This window comes from Diaphorina citri, unplaced genomic scaffold (genome assembly GCF_000475195.1).
Source record: "Diaphorina citri unplaced genomic scaffold, Diaci psyllid genome assembly version 1.1 scaffold8, whole genome shotgun sequence".
Taxonomy (NCBI): Eukaryota; Metazoa; Arthropoda; class Insecta; order Hemiptera; family Psyllidae; genus Diaphorina; species Diaphorina citri.
This window is the reverse complement of record NW_007377447.1, coordinates 262,824-283,556: the sequence shown is the minus strand read 5'-3', so window position 1 is coordinate 283,556 and position 20,733 is coordinate 262,824. Positions and strand designations below refer to the sequence as shown.

Below are 20,733 nucleotides of genomic sequence, written 5' to 3'. Positions count from 1 at the left end.
AAGTCAATGGATGTACGAGACACTAGACCTCATCCATTTCCTATCCATTTGAATAAAACTACGATAAAACCGTCCTAAAATACAGAATGGAACATAAACCATTTATAATAATCCGTGTAGGTATCTGCTCGTACAATGTCTATATCTTGTGCATTTCAATGTGATAAAATATGATACAAGTAGAACATGATACGGCCCTGTCGGAGGCATCTACAATAAATATCTACTTATTAGTTTATTATATACCTAATACCTATGTAAATCATCTACTTATAACTTATACCTTGTTAGAGTTTGATGCGTTTTAATGAACAAAGTTCTTGGACGATTTTGATGTTGTAAAAGTCAACAGTTAATTTCTCTACACTACACGGAGATACATAGTCTAAAAAATCTAAAAATATCATGATGCCTCTACCTATGTAGGTATCTAAGTCTGGCGGAGGGACTTAAACTGGGAGCATACCAGCCTGAAATCCCCCTGCTAAAGAAATAGCAAAGGTTGATTTTGAAGGGCATCCCCTCGTAAATTTTTTATAGCCAAAACCATATGTCAGCCCAAAACAATCACTCTAGCTCTGGCTGATTGAGAGGCTGACGAAAAACGCCAACCCCCGTTTGAACACGGGAAAAGGCAAAGAAGAAGAATTAGAAGACCTACCTACATATCTACGTAGGATTGTAGATAGAGCTTAAATACCTACCTATTTACATTACAAACATATATTAGGTACGAGTAAAATTATAGCTTATTATCTGACTAAAAATTTCAGTATTGTTATCTGCTTATCTCAAGTTCCTATTTCCGTTCCACCTTGTTTCAGCGTGATCATATTGGCAAGCATTGTTTATCCTGATGTTACCGTCGCTACCGTTCCAGGAACGGCTCCCACTACCGTTCCGGGAACGCCCAAAACGACGTCGGCAAAATCTCTTTATTCCGTAAGTAACTGTAAACATTCATCTGTTATCTACTTCGATCTGTTCTGTTCTATTGATAGCTTCTACATGTTCTACCCCCTCGTATAATGATGGCTTTTAGTTTTAATGATAATTCGTCTCCTATAAAGCAATAAAAATTAATTCGCTTTTAATTTTAGAGATCTCCATTTGGATTAAGTTCTGCTTTTGGAACAAGCATAGGTACCATTCTTTAATTTCCTTGTCGATTGTAAAGAGATCGGCGCTGTATGTTTTAGGCAACTTTGCTGCTGTCTTAGTTGTATATCCTCTACTCACTGATCTATCTTACAAACCTGATGTACTCGTATGTTTGATAGGTAAGGACATAGGTATAAATGTAAGTTCCTAATATATGTATTTATAGGACCTATGATGCCATTCTTAGTGACTTCTGTAACGTTAGCTCTGTTCTAGTCATACAGTCATACTAGATTTGTAATAAAATTTGGTTCGTACCAGTTGTCCAGTTCAATTCTCGTCAGAATCAAAGTTTTTTGTCCCTAGGACTAGATTTTCGGGTACCTGATGCCTAATAACCTGTGGCGTCATTACCATTGTAATAATTTGATACTTAGCACTATTTTTTTTTTCAATACCGGCAAGGTACCGTCTGATACCTAGGTAAGGACATAGGTATAAATGTAAGTTCCTATATGTATTTATAGGACCTATGCCATTCTTAGTGACTTCTGTAACGTTAGCTCTGTTCTAGTCATACAGTCATACTAGATTTGTAGGTAATAAAATTTTGTTCGTACCAGTTCAATTCTCGTCAGAATCAAAGTTTTTTGTCCCTAGGACTAGATTTTGGGGTACCTAATGCCTAATAACCAGTGGCGTCATTACCATTGTAATAATTTGATACTTGGCACTATTTTTTTTTCAATACCGGCCAGGTTTTCATTATTTCTAGCCCTGAAAGGCGAGCCTGAACTTATTTATATGAAAACATCAGGTACTCCTATATCTTAGTTGATAGTAGATAACACTTTTAGCGACCCACACTTCAGCCCATTGATAAATCTTACGCCAGGTTTGCGTAAGACGTTTGTTCTGCACAACGCCAAGAACAAAATCCATTTCCCCCTGTTGTTGATGGTGTTTTTGGCGTTTACACATCTACTGATTGCTTTCATAAATTATGTTATTAGTTGTAAAGCATTTGTACCAATAGGTGAGTAGATAAGTTTGTTGATTGTCACAATATTGTGAATCAATAACCTACAAAGAAAGAACAAGCGGGGCCCGTCCCTCCGGGAATTTTTCGATCTTGGTTAAGGAAAATCAATATTTATGTACCTACCTATTTTATTCATGATGGCTTTTAGTTTTAATGATAATTCGTCTCCTAAAGCAATAAAAAATTAATTCGCTTTTAATTTTAGAGATCTCCATTTGGATTTAGTTCTGCTTTTGGAACAAGCATAGGTAGCATTCTTTAATTTCCTTGTCGATTGTAAAGAGATCGGCGCTGTATGTTTTAGGCAACTTTGCTGCTGTCTTAGTTGTAAGACGACACCGAAGCGAATACAATAGTCCGTCCCTTATACCTTTTTATTACTATTGTAATAATAAAGGAAGGACGGACTAAAAATGAGTTAATTTTATTGTTCTAGTAGGTAGCTTATTAGTTGTAAAGCATTTGTACCAATAGGTGAGTAGATAAGTTTGTTGATTGTCACAATATTGTGAATCAATAACCTACAAAGAAAGAAAAACAAGTTAATTTTATTGTTCTAGTAGGTAGCTTTATTGATTTCGTTTCGTTTTTAATGGAACTCCCCAATAGGTCTACCTCCTATGATCTACAACATAGCTATAACAAAAATCAACCGTCAAAAATAGGTAGGTATATTAGATACTTAATATATCTATTCCAATAAAATAACAATAGGTTTGTTCATGTGATTTCCACTTCTATTGGGCAACATGAGTGATGTTTACAATAAAATTGCGGTTGACAGAACGCCCAATTTATAAATGGGAGTCCGAATTAGGAGATCTTTTCCCATTTCCTAGCCATATGATGTAGTTGTCTACAAACTGACATCTATAAAACGACATTAAACCAATCTATTTTCCCATTATCAATTCTGATAACCAGGTATAGGTATGGACATTATGGATAGTTGGACTATGATATTTTATTGGTTACCAGGTTCGCACAGCCTTCAGCCAACTTGGCAAAGAGCACATGATAGGTGATAGGTAAACTCAAACTAACCTATCCTAATACTATCCGGAGCCGCTATTTTCTTCAACAGGGTGGTATCTAGGATTTTGTCGAGGGGGAGGGGGGGGGGCGAGAGGCCAAACAGTGATCCATTCAATAGCAGAGGGGTGCATTTAGGTATGCTTCAAATTTTCGGAATCTGGCCTACAGTAAAGGACAAACAAAAATGAGCTCGAGGGGGGAGGGGCGAGCCCCCCAGACCCCCTAAATACGCCCCGGTCTTCAGCAACCTGATGGACATGCGGGTGTGTCTGGTTTGCGCCACGGGCATTTCAGTTAAGATATTCAAAATGTGTCCAAAGATGACAGCTCTGCTTGGTACACTCCCTAACTCTCAGTACCAAACGTCTATTCATCGAGATTTTCAACTAACGTAAATGTAATAACTAATAACATTGTTAAGAGATTAAAATGGATTTGTTTTATTTAAATACAAAAAATTACCAGGTAAAACACACAGCTCAAGGACTTCCCAACAGGGAAAAAGCCCAGATTACTTCCACACGAATATCAGCCTCAGAAAATAACTATGGGAACGTTAGGTACCTAAAGGTAAAGTCAGAGTGTATGAGAACAAAATATTATTCAGCATGCAGAGAAATCAGAAGTCTAATCTCTCGCTGACATGATACCTACAGCATTTGGGAATCTGTTTGCTAATAGGCATATAATAATAATTAATAATTTTAAATGATAGAAACGAATAAATAGCCTGTATTTCTTTGAGGTACCTACTACGGGTATAGTGAATACTGTACGTATACCTGTTTAGAGGATCAAAATAATGTAGAAACAATCAAAATAAGCATCCGCATCCCATTCTTTCAAGGCGTCCAATAACAAAGTAGCCCAGAGCTCTTTATGAGCTTTTCAACAAAACTAAGTTGGGAGACCCATTCTTTCAAGGCGTCCAATAACAAAGTAGCCCAGAGCTCTTTATGAGCTTTTCAACAAGAAGGATTTATCTGCCAGATGTCCGCCCTTTTCAAATTTCAGCATCGGGCCGACCGCTTTGAGCTCATCAAGAACAAAATTGTTAAGAGATAGTTTAGCCTAAGTGGATGCAAAGCAAATTAGAATGTCCTTCTGAATCACCTTCCTAGTGGGTGTGTGTGGGGGGGGGGGGGGGGGGGCGAGAGGCCAAACAGTGATCCATTCAATAGCAGAGGGGTGCATTTAGGTATGCTTCAAATTTTCGGAATCTGGCCTACAGTAAAGGACAAACAAAAATGAGCTCGAGGGGGGAGGGGCGAGCCCCCCAGACCCCCTAAATACGCCCCGGTCTTCAGCAACCTGATGGACATGCGGGTGTGTCTGGTTTGCGCCACGGGCATTTCAGTTAAGATATTCAAAATGTGTACAAAGATGACAGCTCTGCTTGGTATACACTCCCTCTCAGTACCAAACGTCTATTCATCGAGATTTTCAATTAACGTAAATGTAATAACATTGTTAAGAGATTAAAATGGATTTGTTTTATTTAAATACAAATAATTACCAAGTAAAACACACAGCTCAAGGACTTCCCAACAGGAAAAAAGCCCAGATTACTTCCATACGAATATCAGCCTCAGAAAATAACTGGGAACGTTAGGTAGGTATACATAAAGGTAAAGTCAGAGTGTATGAGAACAAAATATTATTCAGCATGCAGAGAAATCAGAAGTCTAATCTCTCGCTGACATGATACCTACAGCATTCGGGAATCTGTTTACTAATAGGCACAAAATTAATAATTTTAAATGATAGAAACGAACAAAACAGCCTGTATTTCTTTACCAAGGCAACTATATATGAGAACAAAATATTATTCAGCATGCAGAGAAATCAGAAGTCTAATCTCTCGCTGACATGATACCTACAGCATTCGGGAATCTGTTTGCTAATAGGCACAAAATTAATAATTTTAAATGATAGAAACGAATAAAACAGCCTGTATTTCTTTACCAAGGCAACTATAGGTAGCCTATACTTACAGGATCGAATGTAAAAACAATCAAAATAAGCATCCGCATCCCATTCTTTCAAGGCGTCCAATAACAAAGTAGCCCTGAGCTCTTTATGAGCTTTTCAACAAGAAGGATTTATCTGCCAGATGTCCGCCCTTTTCAAATTTCAGCATCAGGCCGACCGCTTTGAGCTCATCAAGAAAAAAATTGTTAAGAGATAGTTTAGCCTAAGTGGATGCAAGGCAAATTAGAATGTCCTTCTGAATCACCTTCCTATATTCTACCTCCTAAACTCCCAAAGAGTTAATAATTATTTTTGAAACAGCCATAACCAAAGGCAAGAAGCATGAGCTCTTTATGAGCTTTTCAACAAGAAGGATTTATCTGCCAGATGTCCGCCCTTTTCAAATTTCAGCATCAGGCCGACCGCTTTTAGCTCATCAAGAACAAAATTGTTAAGAGATAGTTTAGCCTAAGTGGATGCAAGGCAAATTAGAACGTATAATATCTCTAGTAGCGCGGTCAAACTTTCTTGACTTGGCGGGGCGGAGCGCTACCGCGCTCCTTAATGTCCTTCTGAATCACCTTCCTATATTCTACCTCCTAAACTCCCAAAGAGTTCATAATTATTTTTGAAACAGCCATAACCAAAGGCAAGAAAAGCCATAAATGGAAAGCAAAGGCAAATGAAATTCTGGCAAAAGATTCTTCATCTTGGTGAGAAGTATAGTATCCTTGGTACCTATAATTATTATCTTTATACGTTAATGAAATTCTGGCAAAAGATTCTTCATCTTGGTGAGAAGTATAGTATCCTTGGTACCTATATTATCTTCATACGTAGATAATTTTGGCATCCTTCCTACATAAATGATACCTAGATATCAAGAGAGAATGATTTTGGAAGTGAATCTCTCAGAGAAAAATTTGAAACCAAAATTTTATCCATCAAAATTAGATAACACTATTTATATCTACACTACATATTTAAATGTGCATACCGAAAGAATGCAATATTCAGAATTGGTAACAAGTGAAAATGAAGAATCTATTTTGGGGTATGTAAACAATAAATAAGGAAAGTAAAAACAAACTCAGTAGGTAGGTACCTATCTTGATAGAATCTATGATAAAATATGAAACAATAATGACAATATTAGTAGACCTTTCATGGAGTTATCGTGAGAAGATGAACACTACATACCTACTTAGACTTATTGCTTCATGTGCTACGATGCTGTAAGAGCTCACAATCTTTGACAGAAAAAGAACCAAGTAATCTTTGATGAAAGAAAAAGAAGGAACCACTTGGTCAAAGGAATATAGGAGATTCTTTGGCCAAAGAAAAATGTGGTACTTTTTGATCAAACGAGAATTTATTGTCCTGAACTTTTGTTAGAAAATTATATTTTAATACGTATATCGTATACCTATGGAAGTTGGAAGTAACTTTGTTTTTGAGGACCCCACTTCAGAGATTGTTCATAGGTAGTTATACTTTTGATGACAGCTTGGTTGGTAGAGCGTCTGCCTTGTGAGCGCTGGGTCGCGAGTTCGATTTCCGCCCAGCGCGGATTTTATCCTGAACGGATAAGGTTCGTTCTCGGAATGGCGAATGGCTGACTTTTTCCTATCCTGTCTTCCTTCTCTCTTCGATTTCGGGACGATAAGACCTTAGCAGTTACAGTTTTGCCTGTCAAACCTCTTAAAAAAACATACACAAAATGTGTGTATGTTTTAGAAATGCAACTTGGTTGGTAGAGCGTCTGCCTTGTGAGCGCTGGGTCGCGAGTTCGATTTCCGCCCAGCGCGGATTTTATCCTGAACGGATAAGATTCGTTCTCGGAATGGCGAATGGCTGACTTTTTCCTATCCTGTCTTCCTTCTCTCTTCGATTTTCGGGACGATAAGACCTTAGCAGTTACAGTTTTGTCTGTCAAACCTCTTAAAAAAACATACACAAAATGTGTGTATATGTTTTAGAAATACCAATGTTACATGTACTTGTACATATCAATGTTTTATTTCCAAAGGGAAGAGATCCACCATTGAAAAAACCTTCCTTCTGAAAACAGTTATGTAGGTATCTACTGTAGACTGTAGGTAACTGTTTTCTGAAGAATGTTTTCAATGAACATTGAACATTATCCGTTTAGGATAAAATTCGCCTCGGGCGGGAATCGAAAAGGCAGAGGGGCTACCAACCAAGCTATTTAGGTTGGCGACTAGGCCATACTTTAAACAATAATTTAACGCGCAAAATATTCAGATTTTTCCTCTTCTTATCAAGAAAAAATTCGCACTTATTCGGTTTATGAGAATGAGAATACTATAAATTTCACATTTCTGTCATCACACGCGGTGCCGGGATTGTAATAATAGACCTATTAATAGAAACCCATTATATTTCAGTACGATTTTACATGTAAAACTTCTTATCTCAGACAACACTACAACAGCAGCACAAATACTATAAATTTCACATTTCTGTCATCACACGGTGCCGGGATTGTAATAATAGACCTATTAATAGAAACCCATTATATTTCAGTACCATTTTACAAACTTCTTATCTCAGACAACACTACAACAGCAGCACATGAAAACCTCCATGTAACTTCTGCCAAGTAGGTATAACTATTTTTTACAACACCCTAGTCAGAATAGAGAAGGTGTTGTAGGGGCCTATTGAGCTGCCCTCTGTTCAAGAGAGGTAGCCTCTTAGAGCAGCAGATAACCTCAAATTTCTTCAAATTATTTCGTTGATCTCTTCAACAAGTTGCTACCAACCTCAAAGCCAGTTTTCGGTAGTTTTTCTTTCCATGGCTCATTTTCTATGGGAGTTTCTTTATTATCCACAGCAGCACATGAAAACCTCCATGTAACTTCTGCCAAGTATAACTATTTTTTACAACACCCTAGTCAGAATAGAGAAGGTGTTGTAGGTTGTAGGGGCCTATTGAGCTGCCCTCTGTTCAAGAGAGGTAGCCTCTTAGAGCAGCAGATAACCTCAAATTGCTTCAAATTATTTCGTTGATCTCTTCAACAAGTTGCTACCAACTTAGTTTTACAAGTTGCTACCAGCCAGTTTTCGGTAGTTTTTCTTTCAATGGTTCATTTTCTATGGGAGTTTCTTTATTATCCGTACCGGGAATGTGTCTATTTTGGGTACCTACCTCGATGATTGAAGCGCCAGACCAAATTTATAATCCTCATTCTTTTTCCACAACTTAATTCTGACAGCCATAATGTACCTACCTACTAATGCCGCCAATGGCGTTTTCTGCCTGCTGTCTATTTACAGAGAGGTCCGATGTGTCTATTTTGGGTACCTACCTCGATGATTGAAGCGCCAGACCAAATTTATAATCCTCATTCTTTTTCCACAACTTAATTCTGACGGCCATAATGTACCTACCTACTAATGCCGCCAATGGCGTTTTCTGCCTGCTGTCTATTTACAGAGAGGTCCATTCTATTCATCACACAAGATGCTTAGATACTATTGTTTCATTTAGACCCCAGTATCAGCACTTCTAGATCAGCCTAACCTATTTATTTCCACAACGCATGTATGTATATACATACGTACATAGTTCAAAGTTAATTCTGACGGCCATAATGTACCTACCTACTAATGCCGCCAATGGCGTTTTCTGCCTGCTGTCTATTTACAGAGAGGTCCATTCTACATAATATACACACAAGATGCTTAGATACTATTGTTTCATTTAGACCCCAGTATCAGCACTTCTAGATCAGCCTAACCTATATAATTCCACAACGCATGTATTATAGATACTATTGTTTCATTTAGACCCCAGTATCAGCACTTCTAGATCAGCCTAACCTATTTATTTCCACAACGCATGTATTATATACATATTATGTACCTACGTACATAGTTCAAATAGTGGATTGAACCTATTACGAGTGTCTGTTGATTACGATTAAACTATTAGTTTTTATTATTATTATTTGTATTATTATTAGTAAGACCTACTTACATAGTTCTTAGCTTCTTAGTGCACCGAGTTTTGCCAAAGGATTTTTTTTGCATACTTGAGTTTTGCCAAAGGAATATACCTAACCATTAGTAGAGTTTAGAGTCCCCTCGGGCCCTAATAGTGGCTTAACAAGTGAAAATGAAGAATCTATTTTGGGGTATGTAAACAATAAATAAGGAAAGTAAAAACAAACTCAGTAGGTACCTATCTTGATTGAATCTATGATAAAATATGAAACAATAATGACATTAGTAGACCTTTCATGGAGTTATCGTGAGAAGATGAACACTGCATAGGTACTTGGACTTATTGCTTCATGTGTTACGATGCTGTAAGAGCTCACAATCTTTGACCGAAAAAGAACCAAGTAATCTTTGATGAAAGAAAAAGAAGGAACCACTTGGTCAAAGGAATATAGGAGATTCTTTGGCCAAAGAAAAACGTGCTACTTTTTGATCAAACGAGAATTTATTGTCCTGAACTTTTGTTAGAAAATTATATTTTAATACGTATACCTATGGAAGTTGGAAGTAACTTTGTTTTTGAGGACCCCACTTCAGAGATTGTTCATAGTTATACTTTTGATGAAACCTACCTACTTTTGACGAAAGCTCGAGAAAAAGAACCAAGTAATCTTTGATGAAAGAAAAAGAAGGAACCACTTGGTCAAAGGAATATAGGAGATTCTTTGGCCAAAGAAAAACGTGCTACTTTTTGATCAAACGAGAATTTATTGTCCTGAACTTTTGTTAGAAAATTATATTTTAATACGTATACCTATGGAAGTTGGAAGTAACTTTGTTTTTGAGGACCCCACTTCAGAGATTGTTCATAGTTATACTTTTGATGAAAGCCCACGACTTGAACTTTATACCCGAGAACTGCTCCAAGATTTGGACTCAATCATAGAAAGGGTTCTGTAGAAACACCCTAGTCAGAATAGAGAAGGTGTTGTAGGGGCCTATTGAGCTGCCCTCTGTTCAAGAGAGGTAGCCTCTTAGAGCAGCAGATAGGCGCTCAAATTCCTTCAAATTATTTCGTTGATCTCTTCAACAAGTTGCTACCAACCTCAATCCAGCAGCTAAAAACTGCGGGATTGCGGGATTGGAAAAAGGTGCGGGATCCCGCGGGATTGCGGGATCCCGCATTGCAACCCCTAGATGAAACCTACCTACTTTTGACGAAAGCCCGCGACTTGAACTTTATACCCGAGAACTGCTCCAAGATTTGGACTCAATCATAGAAAGGGTTCTGTAGAAATTACACGTACTTCATGTTGTACGAGAGAATGACAAAGATTACAGGGATGGGGCGTTTTCAATGTCAAATTTTGGAGTATCATCATCATGGCAATCAATCAAGTCCAGAATTCCTCGATTGAACATCGAATTGAGACTCCGCCAAGAATAATTCAAGAAGTTCTGTAGAAAATTACACGTACTTCATGTTGTACGAGAGAATGACAAAGATTACAGGGATGGGGCGTTTTCAATTTCAAATTTTGGAGTATCATCATCATGGCAATCAATCAAGTCCGGAATTCCTCGATTGAACATCGAATTGAGACTCCGCCAAGAATAATTCAAGACATGGAAGTTGGAAGTAACTTTGTTTTTGAGGACCCCACTTCAGAGATTGTTCATAGTTATACTTTTGATGAAACCTACCTACTTTTGATGAAACCTACCGACTTTTGATGAAAGCCCGCGACTTGAACTTTATACCCGAGAACTGCTCCAAGATTTGGACTCAATCATAGAAAGGGTTCTGTAGAAAATTACACGTACTTCATGTTGTACGAGAGAATGACAAAGATTACAGGGATGGGGCGTTTTCAATTTCAAATTTTGGAGTATCATCATCATGGCAATCAATCAAGTCCGGAATTCCTCGATTGAACATCGAATTGAGACTCCGCCAAGAATAATTCAAGACTCTTGAAAGGTTGTCTTCGGTTGCATTTATAACGCACTTGTTGAAAATGCAATGTTGGGTTTATTAATTAGGTACTTATCGTTAAAGATCTGTTCTTAAACTTAGGTAATAAAATAAATAGCGTATAACGCACTTGTTGAAAATGCAATGTTGGGTTTATTAATTAGGTACTTATCGTTAAAGATGTGTTCTTAAACTTAGGTAATAAAATAAATAGCACTGTCAAACTTTCTTGATTTGGCGGGGCGGAGCGCCACCGAGCTTCTGACTGAATATCAATAATCTTGGAATTCTACCCCTAATACATAAGTGCGTATTACTTGGATTTCAAGCACCTTATAGGCCTTTACATAAATAGGAGTTCATAGCACTGTCAAACTTTCTTGATTTGGCGGGGCGGAGCGCCACCGAGCTTCTGACTGAATATCAATAATCTTGGAATTCTACCCCTAAGTGCGTATTACTTGGATTTCAGGCACCTTATAGGCTATAACGCACTTGTTGAAAATGCAATGTTGGGTTTATTAATTAGGTACTTATCGTTAAAGATGTGTTCTTAAACTTAGGTAATAAAATGAATAGCGCTGTCAAACCTTCTTCTGACTGAATCTGACTGCATATCAATAATCTTGGAATTCTACCCCTAATACATAAGTCCGTATTACTTGGATTTCAGGCAACTTATAGGCCTTTACATAAATAGGAGTTCAGGTAAAAATCGAATAATTAATCAGAAACAGTTCTAAATGTCGACTGGTATGGTAAGACACTAATGAGTTCAATCCTGCTCCAAATAAAATAATAATGTCTCCCTTCCAGGAACTTTCAATGTCTCAATCAAACACAAACTTTTATAGGCATGAAAATCTTTCAACATTCTAAATGAAGACATTACCGGAGCGTTCTGGCCTGGGGCTAGGAACTTATGGAAGAATTGGAATGCCATAAGAACTGCATGTCCTGATAAAAGAAAACATGTCCAAGATAAAAACAACACCATGATCCGAATGGTCTTCATAAGAAATTCTGAGAGTTCTTATAAAGTGGGTGTCCGTAGAGACGATTAAAAGAAACATTCTACTACTAAAACTTGTCTCTAGCAAGAGGCATGAAAATCTTTCAACATTCTAAATGAAGACATTACCGGAGCGTTCTGGCTTGGGGCTAGGAACTTATGGAAGAATTGGAATGCAATAAGAACTGCATGTCCTGATAAAAGAAAACATGTCCAAGATTAAAACAACACCATGATCCGAATGATCTTCATAAGAAATTCTGAGAGTTCTTATAAAGTGGGTGTCCGTAGAGACGATTAAAAGAAACATTCTTAGGAACTTATGGAAGAATTGGAATGCCATAAGAACTGCATGTCCTGATAAAAGAAAACATGTCCAAGATAAAAACAACACCATGATCTGAATGGTCTTCATAAGAAATTCTGAGAGTTCCTTCTTATAAAGTGGGTGTCCGTAGAGACGATTAAAAGAAACATTCTAACTAAAACTTGTCTCTAGCAACTTGTAGGCCATAAAATTCGTCACTCTACAAGTTCAAAGATCTCTGATGGAAGCTGTCTTCATTGAAGGAACTAATCACAAGAAATTATTCACCATTAGGACTTCTGATGGGTTTGATCTTGAAGAACCACCGACTGTAAAGCCCGGTACATGTGTCTCAGAGACATGTGTCCCAAATTGGTCTTTCAGACTGCTTTTTTGAGGGATGGTCTTCCAATCTAGTTTTTTTTCTAATCACAAGAAATTATTTACCATTAGGACTTCTGATGGGTTTGATCTTGAAGAACTACCGACTGTAAAGCCCGGTACATGTGTCCCAGAGACATGTGTCCCAAATTGGTCTTTCAGACTGCTGTTTTGAGGGATGGTCTTCCAATCTAGTTTTTTTTCCAGATTTTTTTTTTTTATGTACACGTTATTTGTGCAAAAGTCCACTCGTATAGACCTGAAATTTGCGCAAGTATTGCGTACACACTCAACAATCTGGCGAAATACGAGTTTGGAAGACCTTCTATCGGAAGACCAGTCTGGAAAACTAAGTTGGGAGACATGGCGTATCCGCGTATCTTGTTTACCGGGCTTTACAACTTGTTTTAGTGGAGATGTCCCGAGGACAAATCACGAATGTTGCTCACAAAATTGTAGGTATCATTTCACTCTGTCTATACGTGTAAATTGTACGGATGATGGGTTTATGTTTGAACTCTACATATTAGGTAAAGTAATCTGTTCTGTAGACTTAAGTTGAACATGGGAAATTTGTGCAAAATTAATACCCAGAATTTGGGCTCTACGTATGAACTTATGACTGTGTTAGAAACTGATAGTCATTTCATCCGCAGTGGGCAGTTCTTATAAATAAAGAACCAGTTTGGAAAAATTATCTTTTATAATTTTAGTCAGCTCAATTTCTTCTTCTTCTCCACCTCCACCTCCTTCTTCTTCTTCCTCCTTCTCCTCCACCTTCTTCTTCTTCTTCTCCACCTCCACCTCAACCTCCTCCTTCTTCTTCCTCCTCCTCCTCCTCCTCTTTTTCTTCTTCTTCTGCGCCTTTTCTCTTGTTCATACAATGTTGGCGTTTCCGTCAGCCTCTCAATCAGCCCTAGGTTGATTGCTTTTGGGCTGACATTTGGTTTGGATACAAAATTTTGACCAATGTCCTTTCGTGCTCAACCTTTGGAATTCCTTTAGCAATGGAAATTTCAGGCCGGTATCCTCTCTGTTCAAAGTCCCCCTGCAGCCAGACTGAACTGGTCTGCTCCTTGTTTAATGTCCCGTCTTGAGTCATATTGATTTTTAAAAAAAAAGAGGTTTGACAGAGGGAACCTTCTTCCTCCTCCTCCTCTTTTTCTTCTTCTTCTGCGCCTTTTCTCTTGTTCATACGATGTCGGCGTTTCCGTCAGCCTCTCAATCAGCCCTAGATTTATTGCTTTTGGGCTGACATTTGGTTTGGATACAAAAGGCGGTATCCTCTCTGTTCAAAGTCCCCCTGCAGCCACTTCTTCCTCCTCCTCCTCTTTTTCTTCTTCTTCTGCGCCTTTTCTCTTGTTCATACGATGTCGGCGTTTCCGTCAGCCTCTCAATCAACCAATTTGACCAATGTCCTTCGTGCTCAACCTTTGGAATTCCTTTAGCAATGGAAATTTCAGGCCGGTATCCTGTCTGTTCAAAGTCTCACAGCCGCCATCAGGATAAAATCCGCCCCGGGCGGGAATCGAACCCGCGGCCTAGCGCTTACAAGGCAGACGCACTACCAACTAAGCTAACTAGGCTGGCAGTCATATTGATTTGAATATCCATCTCTGACTTAAAATACTATACCTAGGTGCTCGGACTGTACGTCTGTAGGTACGTACAATTAAACTCAGGTACCTATACCTGTCTGATTAAAGTTTTGCTCTCTATTATTATGTTATTATTAGTCTTAGTCATACATACCTATGTACAATATGTAGGTGCATGTTATGTATAATCATTATTACCTGCTTATTATTATAGTACCTATACCTGTCTGATTAAAGTTTTGCTCTCTATTATTATGTTATTATTAGTCTTAGTCATACCTATGTACAATATGTAGGTACATGATTATTACCTGCTTATTATTATACCTATGAAAGTATAGGAAAGTACCTAATAGGTATACCTACCCAAAGCTCAGGGCATAATTTCCGCTAACAAGACCCTAGGCTTTGCTGAAAATGATATTACGCGGAGAAAGGCCCGCGTTTATATCGCTTCTGTTTTATTTTTGATGGAACAAAGAGAGGTCTAGGTTTTGATTCAATTCATCATTGTTTTTTTGTTCGGGTATATCGCTTCTGTTTCATTTTTATCGAACAAAGAGAGGTCTAGGTTTTTATTCAAGTTATCGGGGTTTTTTTGGCTGTGAGTTTATTCGTTTGCAACCTTAGTCCTAACTTTGATCAGCCGTTCCGAGAACTAACATTATCCGTTCAGGATAAAATCCGCCGCGGGCGGGAATCGAACCCCTCGGCCTAGCGCTTTCAAAGTAGACGCGATTCCAACCAAGCTAACCAGGCTGGCAGGTACACATTTAATCGGGGACAGACATGCATGTCCCATTTGTCCCATGGGACCTAAAATTCCTCAAAACAGTTATCCATAATCACGCGGAAATTCCATACATTTGAACAATAAGTGCTTGATTTAGCGGTATGAATGTAGAACAATGAGGCGTATTTAGTGAAATACATTGATAGTCATATAACTATCCTGCCTTATCATGCACTGATAAGATAACTTGAAGCACTTAGCAGACTATCTCTAGAATATTAGCGGGTCAGGAATTCGCTACTCTGCGGGTATGTGCTCTGTTAATCTGTCAAGACACACAGTCTCAGACATTTGTATTGAATTTGTTCGTTTCTTTTCTTTGAAGAGGTTCGCTACTCTGCGGGTATGTGCTCTGTTAATCTGTCAAGACACACAGTCTCAGACATTTGTATTGAATTTGTTCGTTTCTTTTCTTTAAAGAGGCTTGATAGAGGGAACCGCAAATTATTTGTTACTTACTTTTCTTTGTAGAGGTATGTGCTCTGTTAATCTGTCAAGACACACAGTCTCAGACATTTGTATTGAATTTGTTCGTTTCTTTTCTTTGAAGAGGCAAAATCTGTACGAAATGCATTTCAAATTTATTTCAAGTGTGGATTGAACTGCATTCAGCATCTCCAAATCTTAAACATTCGATAAAAAGAACCCCTATTTCTAAACCTGACAGATGACTCGATCTGTTCTGTTCTATTGATAGCTTCTACATGTTCTACCCCCTCGTATAATGATGGCTTTTAGTTTTAACGATAATTCGTCTCCTAAAGCAATAAAAAATTAATTCGCTTTTAATTTTAGAGATCTCCATTTGGATTATGTTCTGCTTTTGGAACAAGCATAGGTACCATTCTTTAATTTCCTTGTCGATTGTAAAGACATCGGCGCTGTATGTTTTAGGCAACTTTGCTGCTGTCTTAGTTGTATAGCATTTGTACCAATAGGTGAGTAGATAAATTTGTTGATTGTCACAATATTGTGAATCAATAACCTACAAAGAAAGAAAAGTAAGTTAATTTTATTGGACTAGTAGGTAGCTTTATTGATTTCGAATTTATGGAACTCCCCAATAGGTCTACCTCCTATGATCTACATCATAGCTCTAACAAAAATCTACCGTCAAAAATAGGTAGGTAGATACTTAATATATCTATTCCAATAAAATAACAATAGGTTTGTTGATGTGATTTCCAACTTCTATTGGGCAACATGAGTGATGTTTACAATAAAATTGCGGTTGACAGAACGCCCAATTTATAATGGGAGTCCGAATTAGGAGATCTTTTCCCATTTCCCAGCCATATGATGTAGTTGTCTACAAACTGACATCTATAAAACGACATTAGACCAATCTATTTTCCCATTATCAATTCTGATAACTAGGTACCTATATAAAAAAAAAAAAAATAGATATATAAAAAAAAAAATGTTCATTAGTAAAAAATCGTGTAAAATAATAGAATAACGGTGGATTTTTCCAATATTTTTTCAGCCCTGAAAAGCCTCCCAAGGTTTTCACCTCTAAAATATTCTAAATTATAAAATTACTCTGTACCAAATACATGAGCATGAGACCTAGTTAAATTTTGCGGGAGTAAAGGGACCTTTCAGTCTCATTCTGGCAGAATAAACAGGGTGTATCCTATTCTATTTTGTGTCCACAGAAACCATCTCAATCTCGTCGTCCGGACACTTCTCTGAGTTCTTGGTCTCCGTGGTCTGTTTGGTCACCCTGTAGCAGACCATGTGGTGGTGGCATTACTGTACAAACCCGAGAATGTCGGCCCGCCAAGTAAGTTCCAAACTTTCAAAGGGTTTTCAATACAGGTCTAAAACTTGGTACGTACGCTAGGATATATTATATCTCTCAAATTGGTCTTCCAATTCATTTTATAGTCTTTCGTCAGATTTTCACTTTCTATTATTTTTTTAAAGGTTTGATAGGGGGACGCTAGGATATATTATATCTCTCAAATTGGTCTTCCAATTCATTATATAGTCTTTCGTCAGATTTTTACTTTCTATTATTTTTAAAGATTTGATAGGGGAGTCTTTCGTCAGATTTTTACTTTCTATTATTTTTAAAGGTTTGATAGGGGGAACTGTAACTGCTAAGGCCTTTCCGAGAATGAACATTGAACATTATCCGTTTAGGATAAAATTCGCCTCGGGCGGGAATCGAAAAGGCAGAGGCGCTACCAACCAAGCTATTTAGGTTGGCGACCATACTTTAAGCAATAATTTAACGCGCAAAATATTCAGATTTTTCTCTTTTCTCTGTAGGGGATTGATAAAGGGAACCGCAAATTACTTGTTACTTACTTTTCTCTGTAGGGGATTGATAAAGGGAACCGCAAAAATGGAGGTCGTCTCGAAATCGAAGAGAGGGGGAGGACAAGATAGAAGAAAGCCTGCCGTTTCTTACTTTAGGAGCGAACCTGAATATCGATTGATAAAGGGAACCGCAAAAATGGAGGTCGTCTCGAAATCGAAGAGAGGGGGAGGACAAGATAGAAGAAAGCCTGCCGTTTCTTATTTTAGGAACGAACCTGAATATCCGCTTCTCTAGCAAGTTGTAGGCCATAAAATTCGTCACTCTACAAGTTCAAAGATCTCTGATGGAAGCTGTCTTCATTGAGGGAACTAATCACAAGAAATTATTCACCATTAGGACTTCTGATGGGTTTGATCTTGAAGAACTACCGACTGTAAAGCCCGGTACATGTGTCCCAACTTGGTCTTTCAGACTGCTGTTTTGAGGGATGGTCTTCCAATCTAGCCCGGTACATGTGTCCCAGAGACATGTGTCCCAAATTGGTCTTTCAGACTGCTGTTTTGAGGGATGGTCTTCCAATCTAGTTTTTTTTTTTTCAGATTAACAGCGTATGTACACGTTATTTGTGCAAAAGTCCACTCGTATAGACCTGAAATTTGCGCAAGTATTGCGTACACACTCAACAATCTGGCGAAATACGAGTTTGGAAGACCTTCTATCGGAAGACCAATCTGGAAAACCAAGTTGGGAGACATGGCGTATCTTGTTTACCGGGCTTTACGACTTGTTTTAGTGGAGATGTCCCGAGGACAAATCACGAATGTTGCTCACAAAATTGTAGGTATCATTTCACTCTGTCTATACGTGTAAATTGTACGGATAACTGTTGATGGGTTTATGTTTGAACTCTACATATTAGGTAAAGTAATCTGTTCTGTAGACTTAAGTTGAACATGGGAAATTTGTGCAAAATTAATACCCAGAATTTGGGCTCTACGTATATAGACTATCTACATAAGTGTAAGGTAGGTAGGAACCAGAGGACCTGAGGTAAACAGTATCCAAACATAGGATAAATTTAAGATGCCCCTTTGGAACTTCATGCCCATTAACTCTACATATTAGGTAAAGTAATCTGTTCTGTAGACTTAAGTTGAACATGGGAAATTTGTGCAAAATTAATACCCAGAATTTGGGCTGTACGTATATAGACTATCTACATAAGTGTAATGTAGGTAGGAACCAGAGGACCTGAGGTAAACAGTATCCAAACATAGGATAAATTTAAGATGCCCCTTTGGAACTTCATCCCCATTAAATACCCTAATGCGCGATATAATTAGAAAAATATATGTGGGCAGGTGGGCCAATAAATGGTACGTTTTTTAAGTGGGCGAATAAATGGTACACTTACCCTATATGGACCATCTACATAAGTGTAAGGTAGGTAGGAACCAGAGGACCTGAGGTAAACAGTATCCAAACATAGGATAATAATTTAAGATGCCCCTTTGGAACTTCATGCCCATTAATACCCTAATGCGCGATAAGATTTCAGTAGAAAGGTTTGTAACATTGTAACGTGTAAAATGAATTCTGGTTCAATAAGACTAGACCTTTAGACCACTAAGCTAAACTGGTGACATCCAGGAGAGATCCTGAATAGCTGAATACCTATGATAAAACTACAAAAGATTGACAAAACTACAGGCACCGTAGTCACCTACAGTTAGATCCTAGATAGCTATTATATTATTTTTTAAGTAAAGCAAGTAAAGTCTATAAATCATAGACCTATTTTATAATAAGTCTTGGTTCGGGACTATCGGGGAAGTCTTTGTTCAAAAAATGAAATAAAATAATAATAAACAATTTATTATTATTCAATTCTAGTAAGAAATCATCTTTTCGTTACTTTTCTTAGGAATACATAAATCATTACGAATACTGAATACCATCGGCATAAAAAGAAGTATCATTGTGGGAGGAAGCACTGTGCAATGTACCTTCCTCCTTTAAAGATATTCTACCGTTGACCTTTGACACGTTTGGCAACGTAGCCTACTTTTTAGATGAATCCTTGCTGCCATATTCAAATGGATGAACCATAGTTACCTGTAGCTATTAATATTAAGAAATAAATCCCTTAATAACTATCGGGGTATTTAGTTACCTGTAGCTATTAATATTAAGAAATAAATCCCTTAATGCGGCATATCAAACTCACATCAACACATGGTACATGGTCCATTCAATTTTGAACCGCTCTTCAATATCATGGAGTATTAGGATACGTCTTCAATTTGAACACCAAATCCGATGGTGTTAATAAGTAGATAACCAGTTATGATAAATACCTTTTCTCTGTAGGGGATTGATAAAGGGAACCGCAAATTACTTGCTACTTACTTTTCTCTGTAGGGGATTGATAAAGGGAACCGCAAAAATGGAGGTCGTCTCGAAATCGAAGAGAGGAGGAGGACGAGATAGAAGAAAGCCTGGCGTTTCTTATTTTAGGAACGAACCTTAATATCCGCTGAGGATAAAGTTTGCCCTGGCGATGGAGTTAGAAGGTGCCTTGTTTCGAAATCTACGTATTAAGAAATAAATCCCTTAATGCGGCATATCAAACTCACATCAACACATGGTCCATTCAATGTTGAACCGCTCTTCAATATCATGGGGTATTAGGAAACGTCTTCAATTTGAACACCAAATCCGATGGTGTTAATAAGTAGGTAACCAGTTATGATAAATACCTAGTTCTCGGACTCTTCACCAAAAGAGGTACCAAATTCCTTACTCGTGAGATCAAAGAAAAAGCTTGGGGTTACATTAAATACATATTAGGAGAAACCAATGCGTTCCCTTTATGATGCACTTAAAAAAAAAAAATATATGTACCTATAAAAAAAATGTACATTAGTAAAAAATCGTGTAAAAAATAGATTAACGGTGGATTTTTCCAATATTTTTTCAGCCCTGAAAAGCCTCCCAAGGTTTTCACTTCTAAAAAAATAATCTAAATTATAAAATTACTTTGTACCAAATACCTACATAAGACCTAGTTTAGACTGCTGGAGTAAAGGGACTTTTCAGTCTCATTCTGGCAGTATAAACAGCGTAGGTATATTCTATTCTATTTGATACCTATGTATTCCATATGTATAATAATATATGTCAAATACATGTATCTATGAGAGAATTCTAGATACCTCCTATGTAGATTGGGATTACAGAAAGGCAGGTATAAGAAAACGAAACAAGACCAATATTGAGAAGT

The 20,733-nt window shown here is 37.6% G+C and overlaps 1 protein-coding gene across 1 annotated transcript in view; it reads left to right on the top strand.

The window, feature by feature from the left end:
- The window catches only part of LOC103505004 (ADAMTS-like protein 4), a 198,539-nt gene that overhangs the window by 44,098 nt on the left and 133,708 nt on the right, over nt 1–20,733 (top strand). The window contains exon 4 of the mRNA XM_026820284.1: nt 16,840–16,967. Within this exon, the coding sequence (XP_026676085.1) occupies nt 16,840–16,967 (128 nt within the window). The remainder of the gene's footprint in view (nt 1–16,839; nt 16,968–20,733) is intronic.